This window comes from Caloenas nicobarica, chromosome 1, assembly GCF_036013445.1.
Source record: "Caloenas nicobarica isolate bCalNic1 chromosome 1, bCalNic1.hap1, whole genome shotgun sequence".
NCBI lineage: Eukaryota > Metazoa > Chordata > Aves > Columbiformes > Columbidae > Caloenas > Caloenas nicobarica.
In genome coordinates, this window is record NC_088245.1 from 32547753 (window position 1) to 32566724 (window position 18972).

The 18972-nt window shown below is 39.2% G+C and overlaps 1 protein-coding gene across 4 annotated transcripts in view; it reads left to right on the top strand.

The window, feature by feature from the left end:
- PPHLN1 (periphilin 1) overlaps positions 1 to 17494 on the top strand; it is a 69149-nt gene extending 51655 nt beyond the window's left edge. For 2 of the 4 annotated variants that reach the window (XM_065632329.1, XM_065632338.1), the window contains exon 10: positions 14129 to 14715. In XM_065632329.1, the coding sequence (XP_065488401.1) occupies positions 14129 to 14338 (210 nt within the window). In that variant the 3' untranslated portion in view covers positions 14339 to 14715. The other 2 variants (XM_065632345.1, XM_065632354.1) reach the window with 2 other exon arrangements.
- Positions 17495 to 18972: the final 1478 nt, after the last annotated feature.

An 18972-nucleotide genomic window follows, 5' to 3' on the forward strand; every position in this document is an offset into this window, starting at 1 on the left:
TTGTGGATCAGCTAAGATTTTAAAAGAGGCAAGGTCATTTAACATGTTAACAAAGTCCGAGTACTCAATGTCTAGTGTCAGGTAAGGTTTTATGCTTATAAGGATGCAAGCTTTCATTGGTAAGCTTGCAATTAATTTCAATATGAATTGCTCAGCATGCATGTGTAACTGGTAAGCAAGCAGCCTTTTACTATGTTCCTTAAAGCTGCTGTATTATATATTATAGTAAAGCTCTGAAGGAACATGTGTGCATATGTGCGTAATGTATATAGTGGGCAGTGTTTGCTTCTGTTCTTTAAATAATGTTTCCATTTAGTTATGAAACATACCTTTTGTTCATGGTTTTGCATTTGATAGAAATGCATGAAATGTCACAAGGTAATACAAAGATGCTCAGATAATTCAACGGATGTCAAATATTTTTAAATGAATTTCTGTTTTTTCAGAGAGCTAAGTTATATGAGAGCTTGAGTGAAGACTTGCCAAGGGAACGGGAAGGACTCAGATAAAATTGTGGTGGCAGAAGTGAAGGTAGCCAGAGGTAGTCGTGGTTCCTTTGTTCTGTATGAATTGGCCAACTGCAGGGTCTTTGGAGCAGGAAGAGTCATTTGGCTTTGTCCACGGTGTAGTTTGCTGATCAATGGAGAACTAAGGAGAACAAAGAGAAGAGGTGAACAAGTGAGAGGTTAATACTGAGGTAAGGTGAAGTGAGTCAATGGCTCATATTAAATCTAAGCAATAGTTCTAAGATCTGTTTTCAGTGCATTACAGCCAAGAAGTGGAAAATGTTAGTTGTATTTTCTTCATTAAGAGTGTAAGCTACTGACTTACCCTGTAAAAGGCAACTTTTCTCTTTTTTTTAATGAAACAATTACTGTTATCATTCTACACGATCCATGGTACTCTTAAATAAATAAATGAAATAATCCTTTGTTTAGCATGTAAATCAATTCTTTGTAGACGTTAATCCTTCAAATAGCAAAATGTCTTGCCTGCTGAGTTGAAAATAGATAGCTTGCAATGTTTGTACTCTTATGTGATTTAAAAAAAACCCAACACACTGGAATTTCTAAATGAAATGAGAAAATGTCATTCATTTTCATTGTGTTTTTTTTAAATTTAATTTTACTTGCTCTGTTCTAAATAATTAATTCTTTTTTCCCTGGTTTAATTCTGTCTGTTTGCAGACAGTGTAGTTCAGCCAGATCTTTAATAGCATGAACTGTTTGGTTAAAATTAAAAAAAAAAGAGTTCTGGAAGGCTGCATGAAGGGAGGAATGCCTTATTTTCCAGGATATGTTTGTATGAACAGCCCCTGTCTATTCTGTATCTTTGAGAGCACATGGTAATCCTGTATAAAGTAAGGTTAAAAGGTAAATGGCATGGTACTGTTTCTTTTGGCTATTGCATTAAAGTGTTTGACCTTCAGCAACCTATTTTTATCTTAGGCAGTAAACTGTTTAGTTCTGCTTATCAAACGAGACTTCAGTGCTCTCTTTCCATGCTGTTCTTATCCAAAACACACCGTATCAATCCAGTATCAGTAGACTTTATCAGCAACAGCCACTATTCTGTTTAGAGATGCGGCATAAAAGAGTTTATTTATATTGTCACAGTACATTTTATTCAATAAATACTTTCCTGTATAGTACCGTGGTTTCCAGTTTCATTATCTAGTTTAGATCTTCTTTTGTATTACCTCCTTATTAGCTTACTCTTTTTCCAGGTTTTAGCTGTTTGACTTGAAATTATTTGTTTTCATATCTGCCCTAAAGTGAATTATTTTAGACTATTCAAACAATAGCCTATGTATCTCTAAAGAAAAGTTGAATATGGCAAACTAAGTGTGTTTGCAGGTATTAATCGATTTCCTAATTATTTGAGGGTATCTTCAAATCGTCAGGGTGTTGGTGGTAATTTGAAATTTTATGAAGTGTTTAGTTGAAGCGTCAGCTCCCCCGTGCCGTTTCTTGTCTGTGTGATTTGCCAGAGCGAAATTCTACACGAGGCAGAACTTCCCGCATCTCTGAAGTGATGGCGATACGTAATGCTGCTGGTGATACTCAACAAATCTTTAACCTGCAGGAAGCTGACAGAGTTGCTGAGCAGCTGCCGATTTGTTCTAGCTGTGATTTTTTTCCTTGACTTGTTAAGTTACATGATGCTTTACTATTGTTACTAGTAAACAAATACTGGTATTATAATCAGGCTTCCTCCTTTACAGTTAGAGTAAATAAGATATTTCATTAAGTAAACCCCACAGGACTGAGTATAGACCTCTAGCATCCTTGTGTGAGTTTTGTCTCTTGAGTACTGGAAATATCTCTATTATTTTTAGACTTTAACTATTTGTTGCATCAGGCTGTTTTCACAATATATAGATACGGGGGATCACAGAAAGCTGCTCTGAGCTTTCTGAGGAATACAGAGCTAAAGCTCTCAGAAACTCTGTCATAAAAAAAATATCCAACGTTAAACAGCATTTGATGACCCCAGTTTTCTTCTATTGATTGTAATACTTTTTATAAGGATTGACTGAACTTAGACTCTAAAAGAATCAAAGCTTTTCAGTGGATGCCAGAATCTGAAGACAAGCGAACACTTCAAAAAGTCATGAGTGTGTTCACCATATCTTGCCAAGTTTGTTCCAAATCTGTCCTCTATCAGCTCACCCCATCAGGCAACTTCTGGAAAATGTTCAGTGACACTGGATTGAACGGGGCACACATTCCTTTAATGAGTTTGGTAGGTAACAGTTCTTGTGCTGAAATGCTGCAGCATTGCTTAACTATCTCATTAGTAAAGGCTTGTAATGAGAAAATAGGAAGCCAGTGTTCTTAGTCTCAAAAGATCTTTTTAAGTACAAAGTAGACTTGGTTTTTGCATGGAAAAATAGTTCACAACTTAAAAATCAGTGATTCCCAAGCTTTTTTGAACGAGATAATTGCAGTGATTCTTCAATATTACTTACAAGCTGTAACCCCAACATATCAAATAACTAATTCCAAGTACTGTGGGATACAGTCAGTGGTGTATCCACTGAGTAAATGCAGAACTCCTAATACGTTCCCTTGGAACCACAGTTGATAATCACTGCCCTAAGACATACAATTTACTAACCATAAAAGACAATCGCTGCTCCTTGTGGCTTTCTCTTTGGAGAGAGTCAAGGTTTTTATTTTTACCAATTTTTGGACCAGATTTCTGCTTCCAAAATGAAGTGGAAATAGCTAGAATCGTGGGAGCAAATTCAGAAGGAGAGATAGTTTAGTTGTTGAATGCTGAAAAATCCAGAAGGAATGAATATATTTGCAATGAGAAAGGAGGCTTCATCCTACAGCTTTGCTGACATGCTCCATCCCCAGCCATTATGCTTGATGTTCTGTTTCCTTATATATTTTGTATTTGATTGAAGATACATGCTGAGATGCGCCATCATTTAAACACAGATGCTGTTGCTTTGTCTGTCTGGGTTGGGTAACAGTTGTTCTGGTGGTCTCAGATGAGCTCAAAGAGACTGGGCACACTAGAAAGGCTACAGATAAATGTCCTCTTGAGATGTCATCTGCAGCTGCTTGTCACCTTCTCACCTCAAGCAGGTGATTCCTCCCTGCAGCCCAACTGATACGCTATTATAGCATGTGACCTAATCAGGGGGATTTTTGCCTAAAATGAATTTCAGGAGTAGTCCTGCGTATTGCTGGCTCGCATGAACGAGTGGGGTGATGGTTTCTGGCATGGGGTTGGTGACAGCTGGGAAGGGGGAATAGTCTTTTCAGCCATCACAGCTGCATGTGGAAAAAAATACCCATCCACCAGGCAGGAAAAGATTAGAGAAGTCTTCAAAAACATGGCCTTAGTTTACTTATTCTTTTATTTGATTTTATATTTGAAATGAGTACTTAAAGTAAATGGTGAGAGTGGCTATTTAGAGGGTAGAGGCAGGACCATGACTTGGACATGAAAAAAATTAGATCCATTATTGAGACACTAATAAAACTGATTTGTGAGGCTAATATAATGTGTGAAGTAATTCTAAACTTTCAGAAACCTTAAGGTTTAACATAAACTAAGTAATAAAATGTTGGTAATCTAAGTAATTGTTTTTCTTGCAGCTGTTGCTTTTCTTTTCTGAAAAGTCGTCCATTGCATACAGTGCTTTACTTATTTTGGGTAGTATTTTCTTTATGCCACACATGATTAAAAACACCTAGCCTTTGGCTTGCATATCTAAACCTGCGTTACCATTTTTTAGGCATTAAAGAAGAAAAGAGAATTTGCTCTTTAGGCAGTGATGGTGAGAAAGCCTTCTCATTTAAGGGCTGTTTTTTAAACTCATCGATCCACATGCTTTGAGTTTACAACAATAGCACTGCTGCAGTTAATCGTGCAACTGATCTGCTGGGGGTTGCTCTTAATTGGAAAAGGAAGATTTATGTTTTTGTTTTCTTCTCTCACTGCTTGTTTTACATTATGCCACTGAAGAAAATATAGGTGATCCACACCTCAGGGTAAAATTCTGTCTTATCCGTTAATAAAAGTGAGCCCTCTTCATGCAGAATGTTGAATCCGAGAATATTTTTTGAAATTGGAAGTGTGGAGACTTTTGTTGAGGGAAAACTAAATCAGCACAAGTCACTTTTTGGTAAAAGCTCATGCACCGTTGCTGATCTTGACTGCAACTCACTCCGTATATGTGGATTTTAAAGTACTGTACTTTCTGTACAAAAATATTTATGTGTTTTTATGACAAGGAATATTGGGTTGTTGTGTAATTCTTGCCATTAATATACAGCCTATTCTGATGAAGCTGAAATGAATGTCGCTTTGCTTTATGGTTAGTGGACATAACTGAAAGCCATTAAAGCATTTTTAACAAGAGAATTAACATAGACAGAGTCTTGTGTAGATAAACTTCACCCTTCCTGTTTTGGATGGAGCAATAAGTTTACCATGGAGTAGATTTAGGAAATAGCTTTCCATCAATTCAGTATTTTATAAATAAAAAGTTAACAGGGCGAGGTCCTTCCTTTGGCGTAAAGCTGATTATTTCCTGTTTAATCCTGAACTGGTGCATTTCAAGTAATGGGGTATTTTTAGCATCCATCAGAGAGGAGAGATTTTAGGATTTTGTTTTCATTTATGGTCCTATGAAAATGCAGTTTTTAGACTTGAAGATCATTATAGAACAAAGAGAAATTATTAGATAAATTGTTGCTCTTTCAGGCAGTTTTTTTTACTTAGCTGCACAGCTGTTGGTAGCTGAAAATTCTTAAATGTAGCTGGATTGTCTTACACATGAACTGAAAAGATGCAATTGATATGTCTTTAAGAGATTACCAGTACTTCTAGTGAGGTTTAAAAACTGATGAATTGTAATTGCCGTGGATTATTTGAATGCAGATTTGTCATCTGCTTGCAGAAGGCACACACATACTATAAGAAGAATCTGTAAGAGGTAGAACTTAGACCAATACTTCTGTTTTACCTAAGGAACACACAAGTTTGCGTATGAAGTTAACACTACCCTCATCCAACACATCTGTTGTAAAGAAGCCTATGAAAACTGGGCCACACACAAACTGGTCTCCGAGGGCCTGTAGTTGGTGTTAGAATGCTGTTATTATGTGGTCTGATTGGTTTAGTCGAGAATTATCTCCAGTAAAACCATGTAACGTAATACTCCTTGCTCTCCCCCATGGGAGCTACTTCTGTTTGACTGAGCAAGACATTTCTTGAAGAAATAATAATGCACTTGCTCTTGCCAAAGTGTAACTTTAAAAGAAGTGTATCGTCATTTACGTTTTTGCGGTGTATCAATTCTTGTTCATTTAAACATTCACTTAGTCCTCCATTGTAGTATTAAAAATTATTAAATATATGGATTTCCTAGCAATTTATTTTAAGTAAACGTCTCGCTTCTTATTGAAAACTTCTTTGCGGTAATTTTAAAACAATGGGGAACTATTTAGAAAATGGAAGTTTTTATAAATGAAAACTCTGTTGCTGAACTTTCCATATATTAATGTAATTACCAGGCAGTGCAAGTCACAGCAGTTTAAGGTTTATGTTGCACTGTGCTGGATACTTTGTATGTGAGGCTTTCTCTGTTCCCTTTGGCTTTAAAGAGAGCTGAGACAGTTTAATAGTTCATACGAACAGATTTCTAAATGGTACCAACTTGGTTGGCTTTTGCTATGGTTATGTAGAACTATATAGCCTTGCACTGCAGATTTCTCCTGGTATAACTGGAGCTTTAAACGCTTACTACTACTGTTGAGGACTTGTCTTTTGAGTTGTTTTTTATTTCTATTATTTTTGTTCAACAGAGTGACACAAAAGCCGTGTGTTCCATCTTTAGATTGCTTTATTAGCATTGAAGAAGAGCACAAGACTGCAGTTTTTTGTCTGGATGGAGAAAGGAAAGAGAAGGGCATCGAGGAGGGCCGGCACTCCTCTGCAGAGGTGATGGTTAGTGGTAGTTATTGCAGAGGGGCAGAGCCTGTGCGGCAGGAGTCAGAGGAAGGTGAGGCTGTGGTCATTGCACACCGGCGCCAGCCACAGGCTGTCCAGCCCCATGACTTCACTGTCATTGCGGAGCTGTCACCAGCGCCATGATATGAAGCAAAGGAGTGTCCAGATGATGTCTTGAGCTAAAGCTGGAGATAATGGTTTCACACAAGTAAGTAATTTGGCCTGCGTGTTTGCTTCCCAGTGTGTTACACAGCACGGGAAAGACCAGAGTTGTGTCTCAAGCCTCAAGCCAACTCTTCCGTTCCTTTCAGCCTTGAAATGTATGTGTGATCTCAGCAGAGAGTTTGTTACTGTGCACATAGACACCCAGCCCACAATTTTACAGAGCGCTTTTCATCTCTTTTCATACTAGAATTCTACTCTAAAATGACGCGGGAGGCCGAGCAGTGAGATTGTTTGAGACTGCATCTTCCTCTTTCAAGACGTTACCAGCACCTGTCCTTGAGAGGAAAGTGAAGTTTAAATCAGGATCCACACTTCTTTTAAAATAAAGGCTGTATTAGCATCTGTTTTACGTGAGGGACTTCCAGCAAACCTTTCAGTCAGATATTTTGATGCCAAAAATGGTGGCCTTCCATTCTGGAAGCTGATTAAATCTATTAAAGTGGGCGCTTGAAACTTTCAACAGAAAGGGAGGCAGAATTGCATTTAAGTGCATGTAGCTTTGATATTTTGCGTATCTTCAGTAAGTAGCAAATTAACATGAAATTGTTCATTATTACATAGTCGATTAAATAACTTGTTTCCCCCAATTTGCATTTCAATGAATAACTAATTGGTCTATAAACACATTGATTAATGGGTGCAGAAATTATTACATAGATTCAAGGCAAAATTGTTAGTGCATTTTTAAGAAAGAAATAGAGTAGACTTGTTGATATTTTATAATTAAAAATTGTATACTACTGTCATAACCAAGTATTACATTTTTTGTATGCTAATTTAGCTTTTTGTAACCATGAAAAATAGTTCAACTTGCTTGAAAACCAATTTTAAATGTCTTGATCATGGGAATTGTCTGCAAGTGGCTTAATGACAGTTCTGAGCATTCTTTGCACTGTGGAGCTATAAATTTTTATATTGTACTCATAAACATAACAGTACAATTACATTGCCACTGCAGTAATGAAAATTTCTCTGTACTCTTTCAGTAGAGGATTAGCTTATTGTACTCGAGGAGAGTAAATTTCGGGTAGGTTAATAAAGTCTAATTTGCATGGTTGAGGAAAATCCAAGATAGTATGTAAATAAATTAAAATAAGTGATTTGGGGAGAGGTAATAGTGCCTTTTAAAAAATGTCTTTGACAAGCAAAATCCTTTGATACCAGCAGTACTGAATTCATTCAATGTAGAGGAGTTTCTCAATTTACTAAAGTTTATAATGCAAAATCTTGCTGCATATGCAATCTACTTAAAGCTAGGACTACATTATGAAATCTTTTAGCGGAGCTCTTAGGAATATGAGAAAAATTGTACCTCATAGTCTGCCTACCCGTGCCAGAGAACCTGGCATAATGTGGCTGCATTAACAGAAGAAGAGTGCTTTGTCAGACTTATTTTGGGTCTGCTGAGGAGGGGAAATAAGAAGCTGGCTTATCCCTCCAGAGGGCTGTACCGAGCTGGCTGTGTGGCTCAGCTGGTACCTCTGGCTGGGGCAGAGGAGCCCTGGAGCATCACTGAAGCAAGAGAGATTTCAGGCAGTTTGCTCTTTCATTAATGGGGTGTCTGGAGGGGATATGGTCTGGCTTGCAAACTTGTGCTGTGCTTGTGCTCTACAAGTTCAGGCTCTGCCTTTGTCAGAAATCAAGCAACTACCAGTGAGCATGCTGCTTCTTTCCCGCTTGCATGGGGTATTTGATACTTGTGGGAAATGTGCCCTTAGTAGCTGAAAGGTTTCTGTTTTCTGAAAGATAATATATTAAATGAATACTTGCATGAATCACAGATACAAGATTGTGATTGCTGGGCATGTTGGATCTTCTCAAGGCTGAGTTAGTATCTAAGGGTTGCAGGCTGTTTAACGTGGTTTCTGAGCCACAACCCGAACTCCTTCCCCTTGTGTGAACTGCGCCTTGAGGGTCTTTGGTCTTCTGGATGAGGAGCTGGGAACAGACGTCTCTGAAGATGAGCAGTGGCTCCCAGGTGGCTGTGTGCGTACGGTGCAGAGCTGCTGAGAGAGCCTAGAGCTGAGTCGTGCTGCTGTGAAGAAGGAATGCTGGTGGAGGTGAGAGAGTGTTAGGTGAATCTGTAAATGTATAGAATGATAAGACTCTCAAAAATGCGGGAAAGATTGTGATGAAAAAGAGCAAGGGATTGGAAATTGTGGATTAAATCATGGACATCGATTTAACTTGATGAATCATCACGTCCATGGTCCTCCTCGTGCCTGGTGGTCCTGCTTGTGTTTGTGAGTAGAAGTACCGCCTTCTGCATTGAAATGAATTTGCCCATCTCTTGCATAAAGCTGCTTGAGCCGTGCATCCCAAGTGTCTTGATGATTCCTATTTGAAAGTCTTCTACATGTGCATAAAGCCAAGAGCATTAAGAAAAGTCATCTTAATTCGAAGTCATAGCCGGAGAAGATCATTAATGTTGTCTACCTTTGTATAAAATAAAGCACATTGATTAGAACAATTCTCCCAGAAATGAGAAGTGAAGATTCGGCTCAGTGCTTTCTGAGATGGAGAGGAGAAATTTGCATCTCTCATTTGCTACTCACGTGTACTTTCTTCTGGCTGTGGACGTGGGAGATACAGAAGCTAACTTGCTGGTGGGACCAGTCTTCCTGAGGGTCTTTCCAACTTTCAGGGAGCTTCTCTCGTTTCCTGCTGCTTCAAAGGCTGCCTAGAGCCGAAGCTGCAGTTTTAGCTGTTCTAGTCACCTTGACAAGTTGAAAAACCTTTCGTTGTACAGACTGTAGAGCTAAGCTGGGGAACCACCAGGGGTTGAAACAAAGGTTGCAATTTTAACTTCTCTGTTTTTCCTGGCCTCATCCCCTTTAAATATTGTGTCTACTCTTGCTCTTGAAGTGAAGCCGCTTTTTTGCCAGCTATGCAAGACCAAGGCAACAAAGTTTCTGACTCTGGTGCAGACTGTAGTCCTTTGCAGGGGAGGACATCTTAAATTATAGTTTTTGTCATCATTACTGTTTATGTTGCCCAACAGCTCTGCTGTGTAAAATACAGAGGCAGCTCTGGAACAGTTTTGGAGAAGAACATGGGACTGTGGTAGGTGGAGAAAGGAAATGATGCAGACTTTGTCAGTGAGTAGTAGACGTGTCAGCAAGGTATTCCCTAGCTAGGTATCATTTCATCCACACCCAGAGTTCACATGTACAACAAAGATTTGGTGATGGTGTTTTCCACCCATCAGCCGAGCCATTCAATATGTTTTCTTTGGTTTAAGCCAAGACCATTTTTAGATGATCATTGCAGGAGGAGAATAGCAGCATAAGACGTGAGCAGTCCCCACCTGCTTGCTTTTGCCCCTCTCTCTCCCGCATCACAGGTTAATGTCCCAGAGCTGAGCTGGAAGAAGAGAATGTGTGATATGCCTCATCTCTTTGTATTTTAAGTCACTGTTGATGGCACTATGAGGTTAACTGTGACAACTTTGAACGGACACAAATAATGGAATTCTTGAAGTTTTGTTCTGTCTGGTGAGTTCTAGAGCTTGATCACCTCCAACTGAGGTTGGGGGACTGACATCTATGTTTCTCTACGTAGGTCTGGAAGTAAATGTCTGTTAGCTATATTTAAACAGTTATCAGTGCAAATGTTGGTTTAGTTTTCTCAAATATCTGGGGAGTGTTCACTGACATGTTACAGGTGCATCACACCTTTAGATTTGCATCTTGCCAAAGCCTAAGTGCTTATACAGAGACTAACGCAGTGAAGAGTTGATCTCAGCCAGAGCTTCTATGCTGTTATCATGTAAGAATAAAAAGAGCTAAAATACCTTGAGAATAATATAAAAATAGGCATATTTGTGATCCTCTGATTTCACAGATGCCAGATGTGCTGACTTTGGAAAACTCTTCAAAGAGAACTTGAATTCAGCTTATATACTTCTCATTTGTAGGAAAATCAAGACTATATATGTATCTATATATAGCGTGTGTATATATAAAATAAATATATTTATATATTTGGGAACAGAACAGCTGTTTCTGCTTCTCCTTCATCTGCTTACTAAAGTGTTACACGTTCTTTCCATTATGCTGGTGCTGTAGCTTAGGTCAGAGAATAAAAGTATGCTATGGCCTTGGTAAATGATCACCCTATGGCTTTAGCTGTTTTCTGGATTACCTGATGTATGTATCAGAATAATCATGTTGTTGGTATCGTTCCCTTTCTTGTTTTTCGATATAGAGACGTTATTTCTTCTTTCCCCACACATGGAATCATTTTCAGGTTTTAGTTCCAGATGTTTACAGATGAGCCTTTCATGGTCTGAGCTCAAAATCAACATCAGCTGGAATTTTAAAGACACGGGTATTTTCAAACCTTGCTGGGTCACAAGTTCTTCCAGTATTCTTTTTCACCAGTGAGCTTTTTTCGCTTGTCTGGAGTCTTTTCTGCAGTTTTCTTTCTTCCTTAAGCATCACATTCTCTGCTTGTTTTCCAGAAATAGCTTCATTCTTTTCTATGGAGAAGATAGATTTTAATATCCCACACCACCATCCTTTTTTCTAAGAGCTTTGCGTGCTTTCACAATTTTTTCAAATAGTTTATTAAGCTGTAATTAATATTCTTCTGTAACTGATATTCTTGTGATTGATAGTCTCAGCTCCCATCAGCAAAGCATAGTAACTTCTCTCTGAGAGTTGGTAGTTGTGTACTGGCTTCAGATATGAACTGGTTTATGAAGTTACTTCCACTTCACGACTGGGGCTCAGGGTTCTTTCACTTGTGCTGATGTATCTGGTTTTGGAATTGAGTGACTGAATCACATTAATTGGGGAGGAAGTAATTTTAGAAGCGATCATCTCAGTGATGCAATTTGTGTCGCAGCCACACAAATAGGTTTATCAGCACAATTGAGAAGGAGGCAGATTGCACCAGGAGGATCACAATTAGCAGCCGGGGTACCAAGCTTGGTGAGGGAAAATTGCTCAATTGTTGTTAGAGGAGCTGAGCTGTTTTCTTTGTTTTCTGTTGTAAGAACTGCCTTCCTGCTCCACTTTCGCCCTCTTCCCCTATTTAAAGTCAACTCTTTTTTTTTTTAAAGTCTTTTGTCAGAAAGTATTGAAAACATTTGTCTTGCGTATGAAGGTGTTTAGTTTCCAGATTGTTGTGACAGCAAAGTGACTTCTGACTCCAGACGTGGTGGCAACAATGACTCTCTTGATTCTCCTCCAAGTCTTAATTTGCGAAAGTTTAGAATAAAACCTGCTTAAATTGAGCTAATATTTATATGCTAAGGGTCAGAGAATTTCATCTGGGTTAGCTCTTGTGGTGCGTGAGGGAAACAGCAGATAGCACTACTTGCCATTAATTAGAAGACAAATTAAAAGTGGAGCATTTCCTTCAGTTGTAGCTGTGAGTGCCTCCCGGTGCAGAAGACGGGGCGATGGGTCGTGTTCCCTGTTCGTGTCGGGGTTTCTCTCATGCCGGTGTTGCACAGCGTCCTCTGCACACTGACAGCAACCAGCTTCATCTACCTGGGGAAGATCATCCGCACATCCTTGGTCTGACCACTTCAAAGGTGATAAAATAGAACAAATAGACATGCAATAAGGAGAGAAAAAAAATGAACTATTTCCCCCAAAACGTAATGGCTCTGGGGAAAAAAAAAACCTTTCAGAAATAATTCTGTGAATGTGCTAGCAAGCATGCTGCAAGTACTTGAAAGGCATGAGTTATCCAAAGTGAAATACCATCTGTCTGTCATATGGCTAATCAGATACAGCAATTCTTCCTGAACTTTTTCCTTCGAAAGAGTTAGAAAAATAAGAAACCCATATTTGCCCTGTTTGAAGTTCTCTTAGCAAGTACCGAGTTTCACTTGCTGTGGAACATGAACTCTGAGAGTCTGTAGTTCTGCTCGTATTTTACTACCAAAGAACTAAATATACAAAGCAGGAAACAAACCCCCTCTCAATAAAAATGCTATGTGCTCACCGTTTCCACACTTAAGATGTTTAGCTCGAGTTTGTTTTGTGCTGCACTCTTTTTGACTTCTTAGTCTCTACTGAAAATGAATTTCTTCCAAAAGGTTTTCTTTTATTTGCCAGCCAGTGTTTGAAAAGTGGGTCTCATTTTAAACTATTATCATAGAATATACTATCAGACATTTGAGAACTGTTTTTATTGAAGGTATCATGTTAAATCATTGTTTCTGAGATTAGTTTGTGTGCAGAATGTTATTTATTTATTTGGTTTTTTGTGCTTTTCTGACATGAATATGCTTGAGCTGCCCTTGGACTGGTCCTTACAAATAAAACAGCGTGGTGATGGTTGGTTTGGAGCGGGGGTGTTTGTTTGTTTCTTTCTTTTTTTACTAATGGGGAATTGCTTATATACAGTTGTGTCTCTAGTGTCCACAGTATAAATAAATGTGGGAGGAAAGGGTCACGCATGTCTGTAAGAAACAACTTCTAATACAAGCACACAATACTAAAAGATAATCATACTTTGAGCAATATCAACATTTCAGCTTTTTTTTCTCTCTTAAAAATGTACAGAGATATAAAACTGACTTATCTTTATTCAAAAAGACAGTGTATTTTCTAAATGGAAATTGGCCAAAGAGGTGTGAAAACGAACTGCATCTGGCAGTTGGAAGATTTTGACAAGTTCCTTTTCTGATGGGTGTTTAGATTAATAACTGTAGCTGGAATCTGAAAAAAAAAATTGAAAGGCCACTGACTCACTTTGAAAACCACCTAAGAATGTACTCAGATGTTTGTTTGAAAAACAGTTGCACTGATAACAGAAGTTATTTCTCCTCAACTGTGGTACATAACTGACTTGCAAAGTCTTCATTCCCTGCAGTACAAGATCAGACGGGTTCATGTAAACTGCTGCCAGGATTTCTTGTATCCTCAGTGGCTGAATCACCAATGCAGTCAAACTAATTAAAGTCATATTTGTCAAGGACTTAGAAGAAACAGATATCCAACAAACAAACATAATTTGGTGAAATTATTTAAACACAACTTGTATTTAAAGTATTAGGAAAGATTACAAACAAAGTTAGTGTTGCTTTGTATAAAGACTGAGATTTTTAGATATTCCACAGTTAAATTAATTTTACATATATTTGCAATGAAAATCTGGTTTAGCATTTGCACTTTACTCTGCCATTATTTATTAAATATTGCTGCAAGAGGAACTTAGTAACTCTTTTTAAGGCATTTCTTCCAACAAGAATTATTTCTTGTATCCAGATAGTTCTGAACTAGTTATATTTGTATTAGCACAGGTCAGAAGAGAGGAAGAGGCAAATGTGTCTTACGGTTGAAACTAACATTAAATCCAATATTCCTTGTTTGGTTTGGATCTGCAGTAGCGCCTAACTCACCGAGGGCTGTTGGTGGGCTAATGTAAAGAATTGTGCATTTAATTGTTTTCTAAAATGTGTTGTTTCTAGGTCTACAGACAAGACTGTGAAACCTTTGGCATGGTAGTGAAGATGCTAATTGACAAAGATCCGTCGTTAGAGAAGTCCATCCAGTTTGCCCTGAGGCAGAATTTGCATGAAATAGGTGAGCGATGCATTGAAGAACTCAAACATTTCATTGCTCAGTACGATGCTGCCAATCAAGATCTATCAGAATCCTTCAAAGAGGGCCCATACTAAGGACAAAAAATTGCTTTTAGTTTCTCTGCATTGAGTATGCCGTAATACATAGATCTGCTTTTTGTGGGGAAAGAGGAGATCTTGGAGATTTGAACCCAAGGCCTGTGCTCCTTCATAGCAGCTCAGATGGCTACATCTTGTTCATGGTGGTCTCCACAGTTGTATTCTTCATACCTGTACTTGTTGACATATATTCCTTCGAAAGGACGTTCTTTTCAAAAATGCTATAAAGTGACTATTTTTGAAACCTTTACACAGTTACCTAGGAAAAAATGTTCTGTCTGATGTATGTACACTTACGTTTTGATGTTTATAAGTGTAACTTCAAACGTTGTGGTTTTTATTAAAATAACAAGCAGCAGCTCTTCATTCCTCAACTTATGCAGAAATATGTCTTGTTTTCATATACACTATAGGAAGAGAAGACTTGCAAAATTTTTCGCAGCTATGATTTAAATTATTTATTATAGTTTAATTTTAAACTTCAGATTCATTCTGTAAAATTACCCTAGGGGCCATCTCTAGCCTCTGACTGCCAGAACAGCTCTTAACTACTTGATAAAAGAAGTGCTGTATTTTTACTCTAATTGCAAGTTCCGCAGATGCCTTTTAAATTTTGGTATTTTCTGTATCACAAGTCGTCAAGCAGTATTACGTAGGATTAACTCAATTTTTTGTTAATATTTGCAAGTAAACATTTCCTTTGTTATGTTTTTGACTATACCTTACAGAGTGCAACTGCAGGCAGCCACTGAGAAGGGAAAGTTGTCTTGCCTACTCTCTCCCTCCTTACGCCTTCTCACAACTTTTCATCCATCAGTTTTAACAATTAGGAGACTCTGTGTAATCTTTATTTCTGACATCAAGAAGGAGCAGGAATTTGAGGTGGCAAGGCGGAGCAAGGAAAGCGAGCAGGACCGTCTCCTTAGTAACCGCAGGTTCCTTTGGATTAGGTGTAATGTGAAGTTGAACCCTAAGGCCCCAAATTCATCATCACTTCAAACTTGGGTGATTCTGGGTAATGCCTGGAACCACTTTGGACCAGACAGAGCGACTTGTAGTTGAGGAACAGAGGTTGAGGAGAGTCAAGAAGCTGCCAGTGCTACATGATTACTTTTCAGAGATGAAAAATATTTAGGACTTCTTGGTGGTATCCTGACTGTTGGATTGTGTACAGCTTTACATTTAATAAGGTTTTATTAATGTTTTTAACAACGTTTTAGGAAAGGGATATTTTGACTCATAGTCACAAAGAGTTAAGTATAAGCTCAATTGTTTTGTATATATTTGTATTTAGAAATGTGAAACTCTGTACAAGGACTAATAACTAAAGCTCACCATTTCCGAAGTCCCCACAGTATTTTTAAATGAGAAAGTCAGTGACTTCAGCCCCTTACCAAGGTAGCTTCTCAGATTTTGTCAGAATGGTGTGCAGAAGAGTAAATGAAATAGCAGTGACTTTGCGTGTACAAGATACTGTATATATCACAGCATCTTACACATGCAAATCTTGATATGGTACATTAAATATGTATTACATTGGATTCCTGAGATGTCTGATTAGTTTTAATGTCAGTAGGGTGTGGTTTTGCAGTTGGCTTTTGTTGGTTTCTAAGACTTCACCTTACTCAAAGGAGATGACCTGCAACTTACCTTGTTGGCAGCTGGATTGTGTGGGCTGCACAGTGGGTGGGAATCAGCTCATGGATCCTAGAGGATGCTAATTTGGGGAGGGAGAGAGAGGAAGAGAGGCAACCTGGTGTGTTGTGGCACAGTAGCTAGACCTGACCCGCCTCTTCTGGCAACAACCTGGTTTACCGAGATCAGTCATGAAACCACAGGGCAGAAGTGTAACTACAGCGCTTCAGTACTTGCTTACAGGACCCAGAGCCTTTGTTACATCAGAGTTTCTGCTTTGGGTTAGAAATGCTACCAAAAAAAATACTGAAATCATGTTTAATATATTTTTTATTAAAAATGTCCATTATTACTGTACAGTTTGTTAGGAATTTCCTTTGTTAGAAGCCTGATTAAATTTAATATGATAAAAGTATCTGATTTTTCAAGTGTTTTTCTGTAAAGGAAGAGCTAAGCTTGTAGTCACAGCATCATAGAATATCCCAAGTTGGAAGGGACCCATAAGGATCATCGCATCCAAATCCCTGCTCCTCGCAGCACTACCTAGAACTAGACCATATCACTAAGAGACCATATCATCCAGATGCTCCTTGAACTCTGACAGGCTTGGTGCTGTGACCACTGCCCTGGGGAGCCTGTTCCAGTGACTGACCACTCTTTTGGTGAAGAACCTTTTCCTGATGTCCAACCTGCACTTTCCCTGACGCAGCCTCATTCTGTTTCCTTGTGTCCTGTTGCTGCTCAGCAGAGGGAGGAGATCAGCACGTCCCCCTCTGCTGCCCACCTTGAGGAAGCTGCAGACTGTGATGAGGTCACCCCTCAGCCTTCTCTTCTCCAAGCCAAGTGACCTCAGCCATTCCTCGTAAGTCTTTCCCTCAAGACCTTTCACCATCTTGGTCACCCTCCTCTGGACACACTGTCATAGTTCGATGTCCTTCTTATATTGAGGTGCCCAGAACTGCACACGGAGCTCCAGGTACAGAGCAGAGCGGGACAATCCCCTCCCTGCCCGGCTGGCAATGCTGTGCGTGATGCACCCCAGGACACAGTTGCCCTCTTGGCTGCCAGGGACACTGTTGACCCATGTTCAACTTGCTGTCGACCAGAACCTCCAGATCTCTTTCCATGGGGCTGCTCTCCAGCCTCTCACCCCCCGGTTTGTACATATAACCAGGATTATCCCAGCCCAGGTGGAGAATCTGGCACGTGCTCTTGTTAAATTTCCTATGTTTGGTGATTGCACAGCTCTCTAGTCTTCCCAGATCTCTGCAAGACCCCTCTGCCCTAGACTTACTTAATGTACATTCGACGTCCTGTGTCTATATCATTTTTAAAAACATTAAAGAGCACTGGCCCTAAAACTGAGCCCTGGAGAACCTCACTGATGACTGTCCACCAGCCTGATGTAGTCTTGTTTTTTTAAAATGGTTTAAATTTTACTTATGAACTAAGGAGTCATTTGAATTTTTTATAAGTGCTATTTCTGTGAAAGGTTTCATTCACATTCATGAGTGATAAGTAACTGGTTTACATTTAATGCTGGTCATTATGTTGAGTGTTCACATTTAACCTTTTCTGATGTATGCAGTAAAATATTATACCAATCCCTTAATTTAAGCAAGAAATATGGCTTTTAGTCTTCCTTCTTGCAGAAACAAACATATATTTTGGCTTTATTTTATATCAATGTGAAAAGTTGTCCTTGCTGTCATGGACAGTCTTGATGGGGCTCCTGGAAGGGGGTAGGAAGAGCATTGGTGGGAGGAACCAGATGCTGTGCTGGAAGAATTTATTTTCTTTGTCCCCTTAAGAACTCCTGAAATAACTCCTAGCACTCATTAATGTGCAGATACTCTTAAAAGAATATAAAGGGAAGAGGAAAAAGAAGAAAAGGAGGATGGAAATTCAGTGCTACCTGCCAAGGCTGGAGCAGTTCTGAACAGATCTGTAGCTTCACTGGGTGAGCTGGCAGCTTGGAGTGGCAGCGAAAGCAGTTAGGGTGGAAATCAGCAATAAAACTGCGATAGATATGAAAGGAGCTAATGCCACGTATTGGAAAAGGTCCAGTTCCTCGTGACTCTGTTTTCTGTGCAAGGTTTCTTCTTTTGATAAGTATAATGTATGGCCCTAATATTTCTTGCTATTTTGAAGGTTGTACAGTTAATTTCGTTTACAGTAGCTGGTATGGGGCTATATTTTGGATTTGTGCTGGAAATGGTGTTGATAACACAGGGATGGTTTAGTTACTGTTGAGCAGGGCTCACACAGAGTCACGGCCTTTTCTGCTCCTCATTCTACCCCACCAGTGAGCAGGCTGGGGGTGCACAAGAAGTTGGGAGGGGACACGGCTGGGAGAGCTGACCCCAGCTGACCAAAGGGGTGTTCCACACCATGTGACATCAGGCTCAGCAGTAAAATTGGGGCTGGGGTGGGCAGAAGTTTGCCGGGGCTGCTACTGCTCAGGGGCTGGCTGGGTATTGGTTGGCTGCTGGTGAGCAACTGGAGGTTTTTGTATCACTTGGCTTATTTTGTTCGTTTGTTAACCTATTAAACTGTCGTTATTTTAACCACTAGTTTTCTTACTTTTACCCTTCCAATTCTCCCCCCCTCCATCCCAGCAGGGGGTGGTCGGGGAGTGAGTGAGCAGCTGAGTGATGCTTAGGTGCCTACCAGGGTATAAGCTCCACTTAGAATACAAAAGTACTGCTAATAACACAAACCAAGATTTACAGCTTCGATAACTGTATCTGAGTCTTGCGCTGTTAGCGGACACTAGATCCCATGCCACTCTCTTTATATTTAAGGTGGAAGAACCAATTAGAAATACTTCTCATAAGAAGTGGTCAAAAATAATGAAGAAGGAATCTTTTATGTCAAGCCAAAAAATGTAAACAAAATTGTGTACTTATCTCTAAACTTAGATTTTAATTTTTAAAGTGGATGAAAATAGGAATTAGTCCCTCTTTTACTGTGTGGTTACAAGTATTTGCTATTCT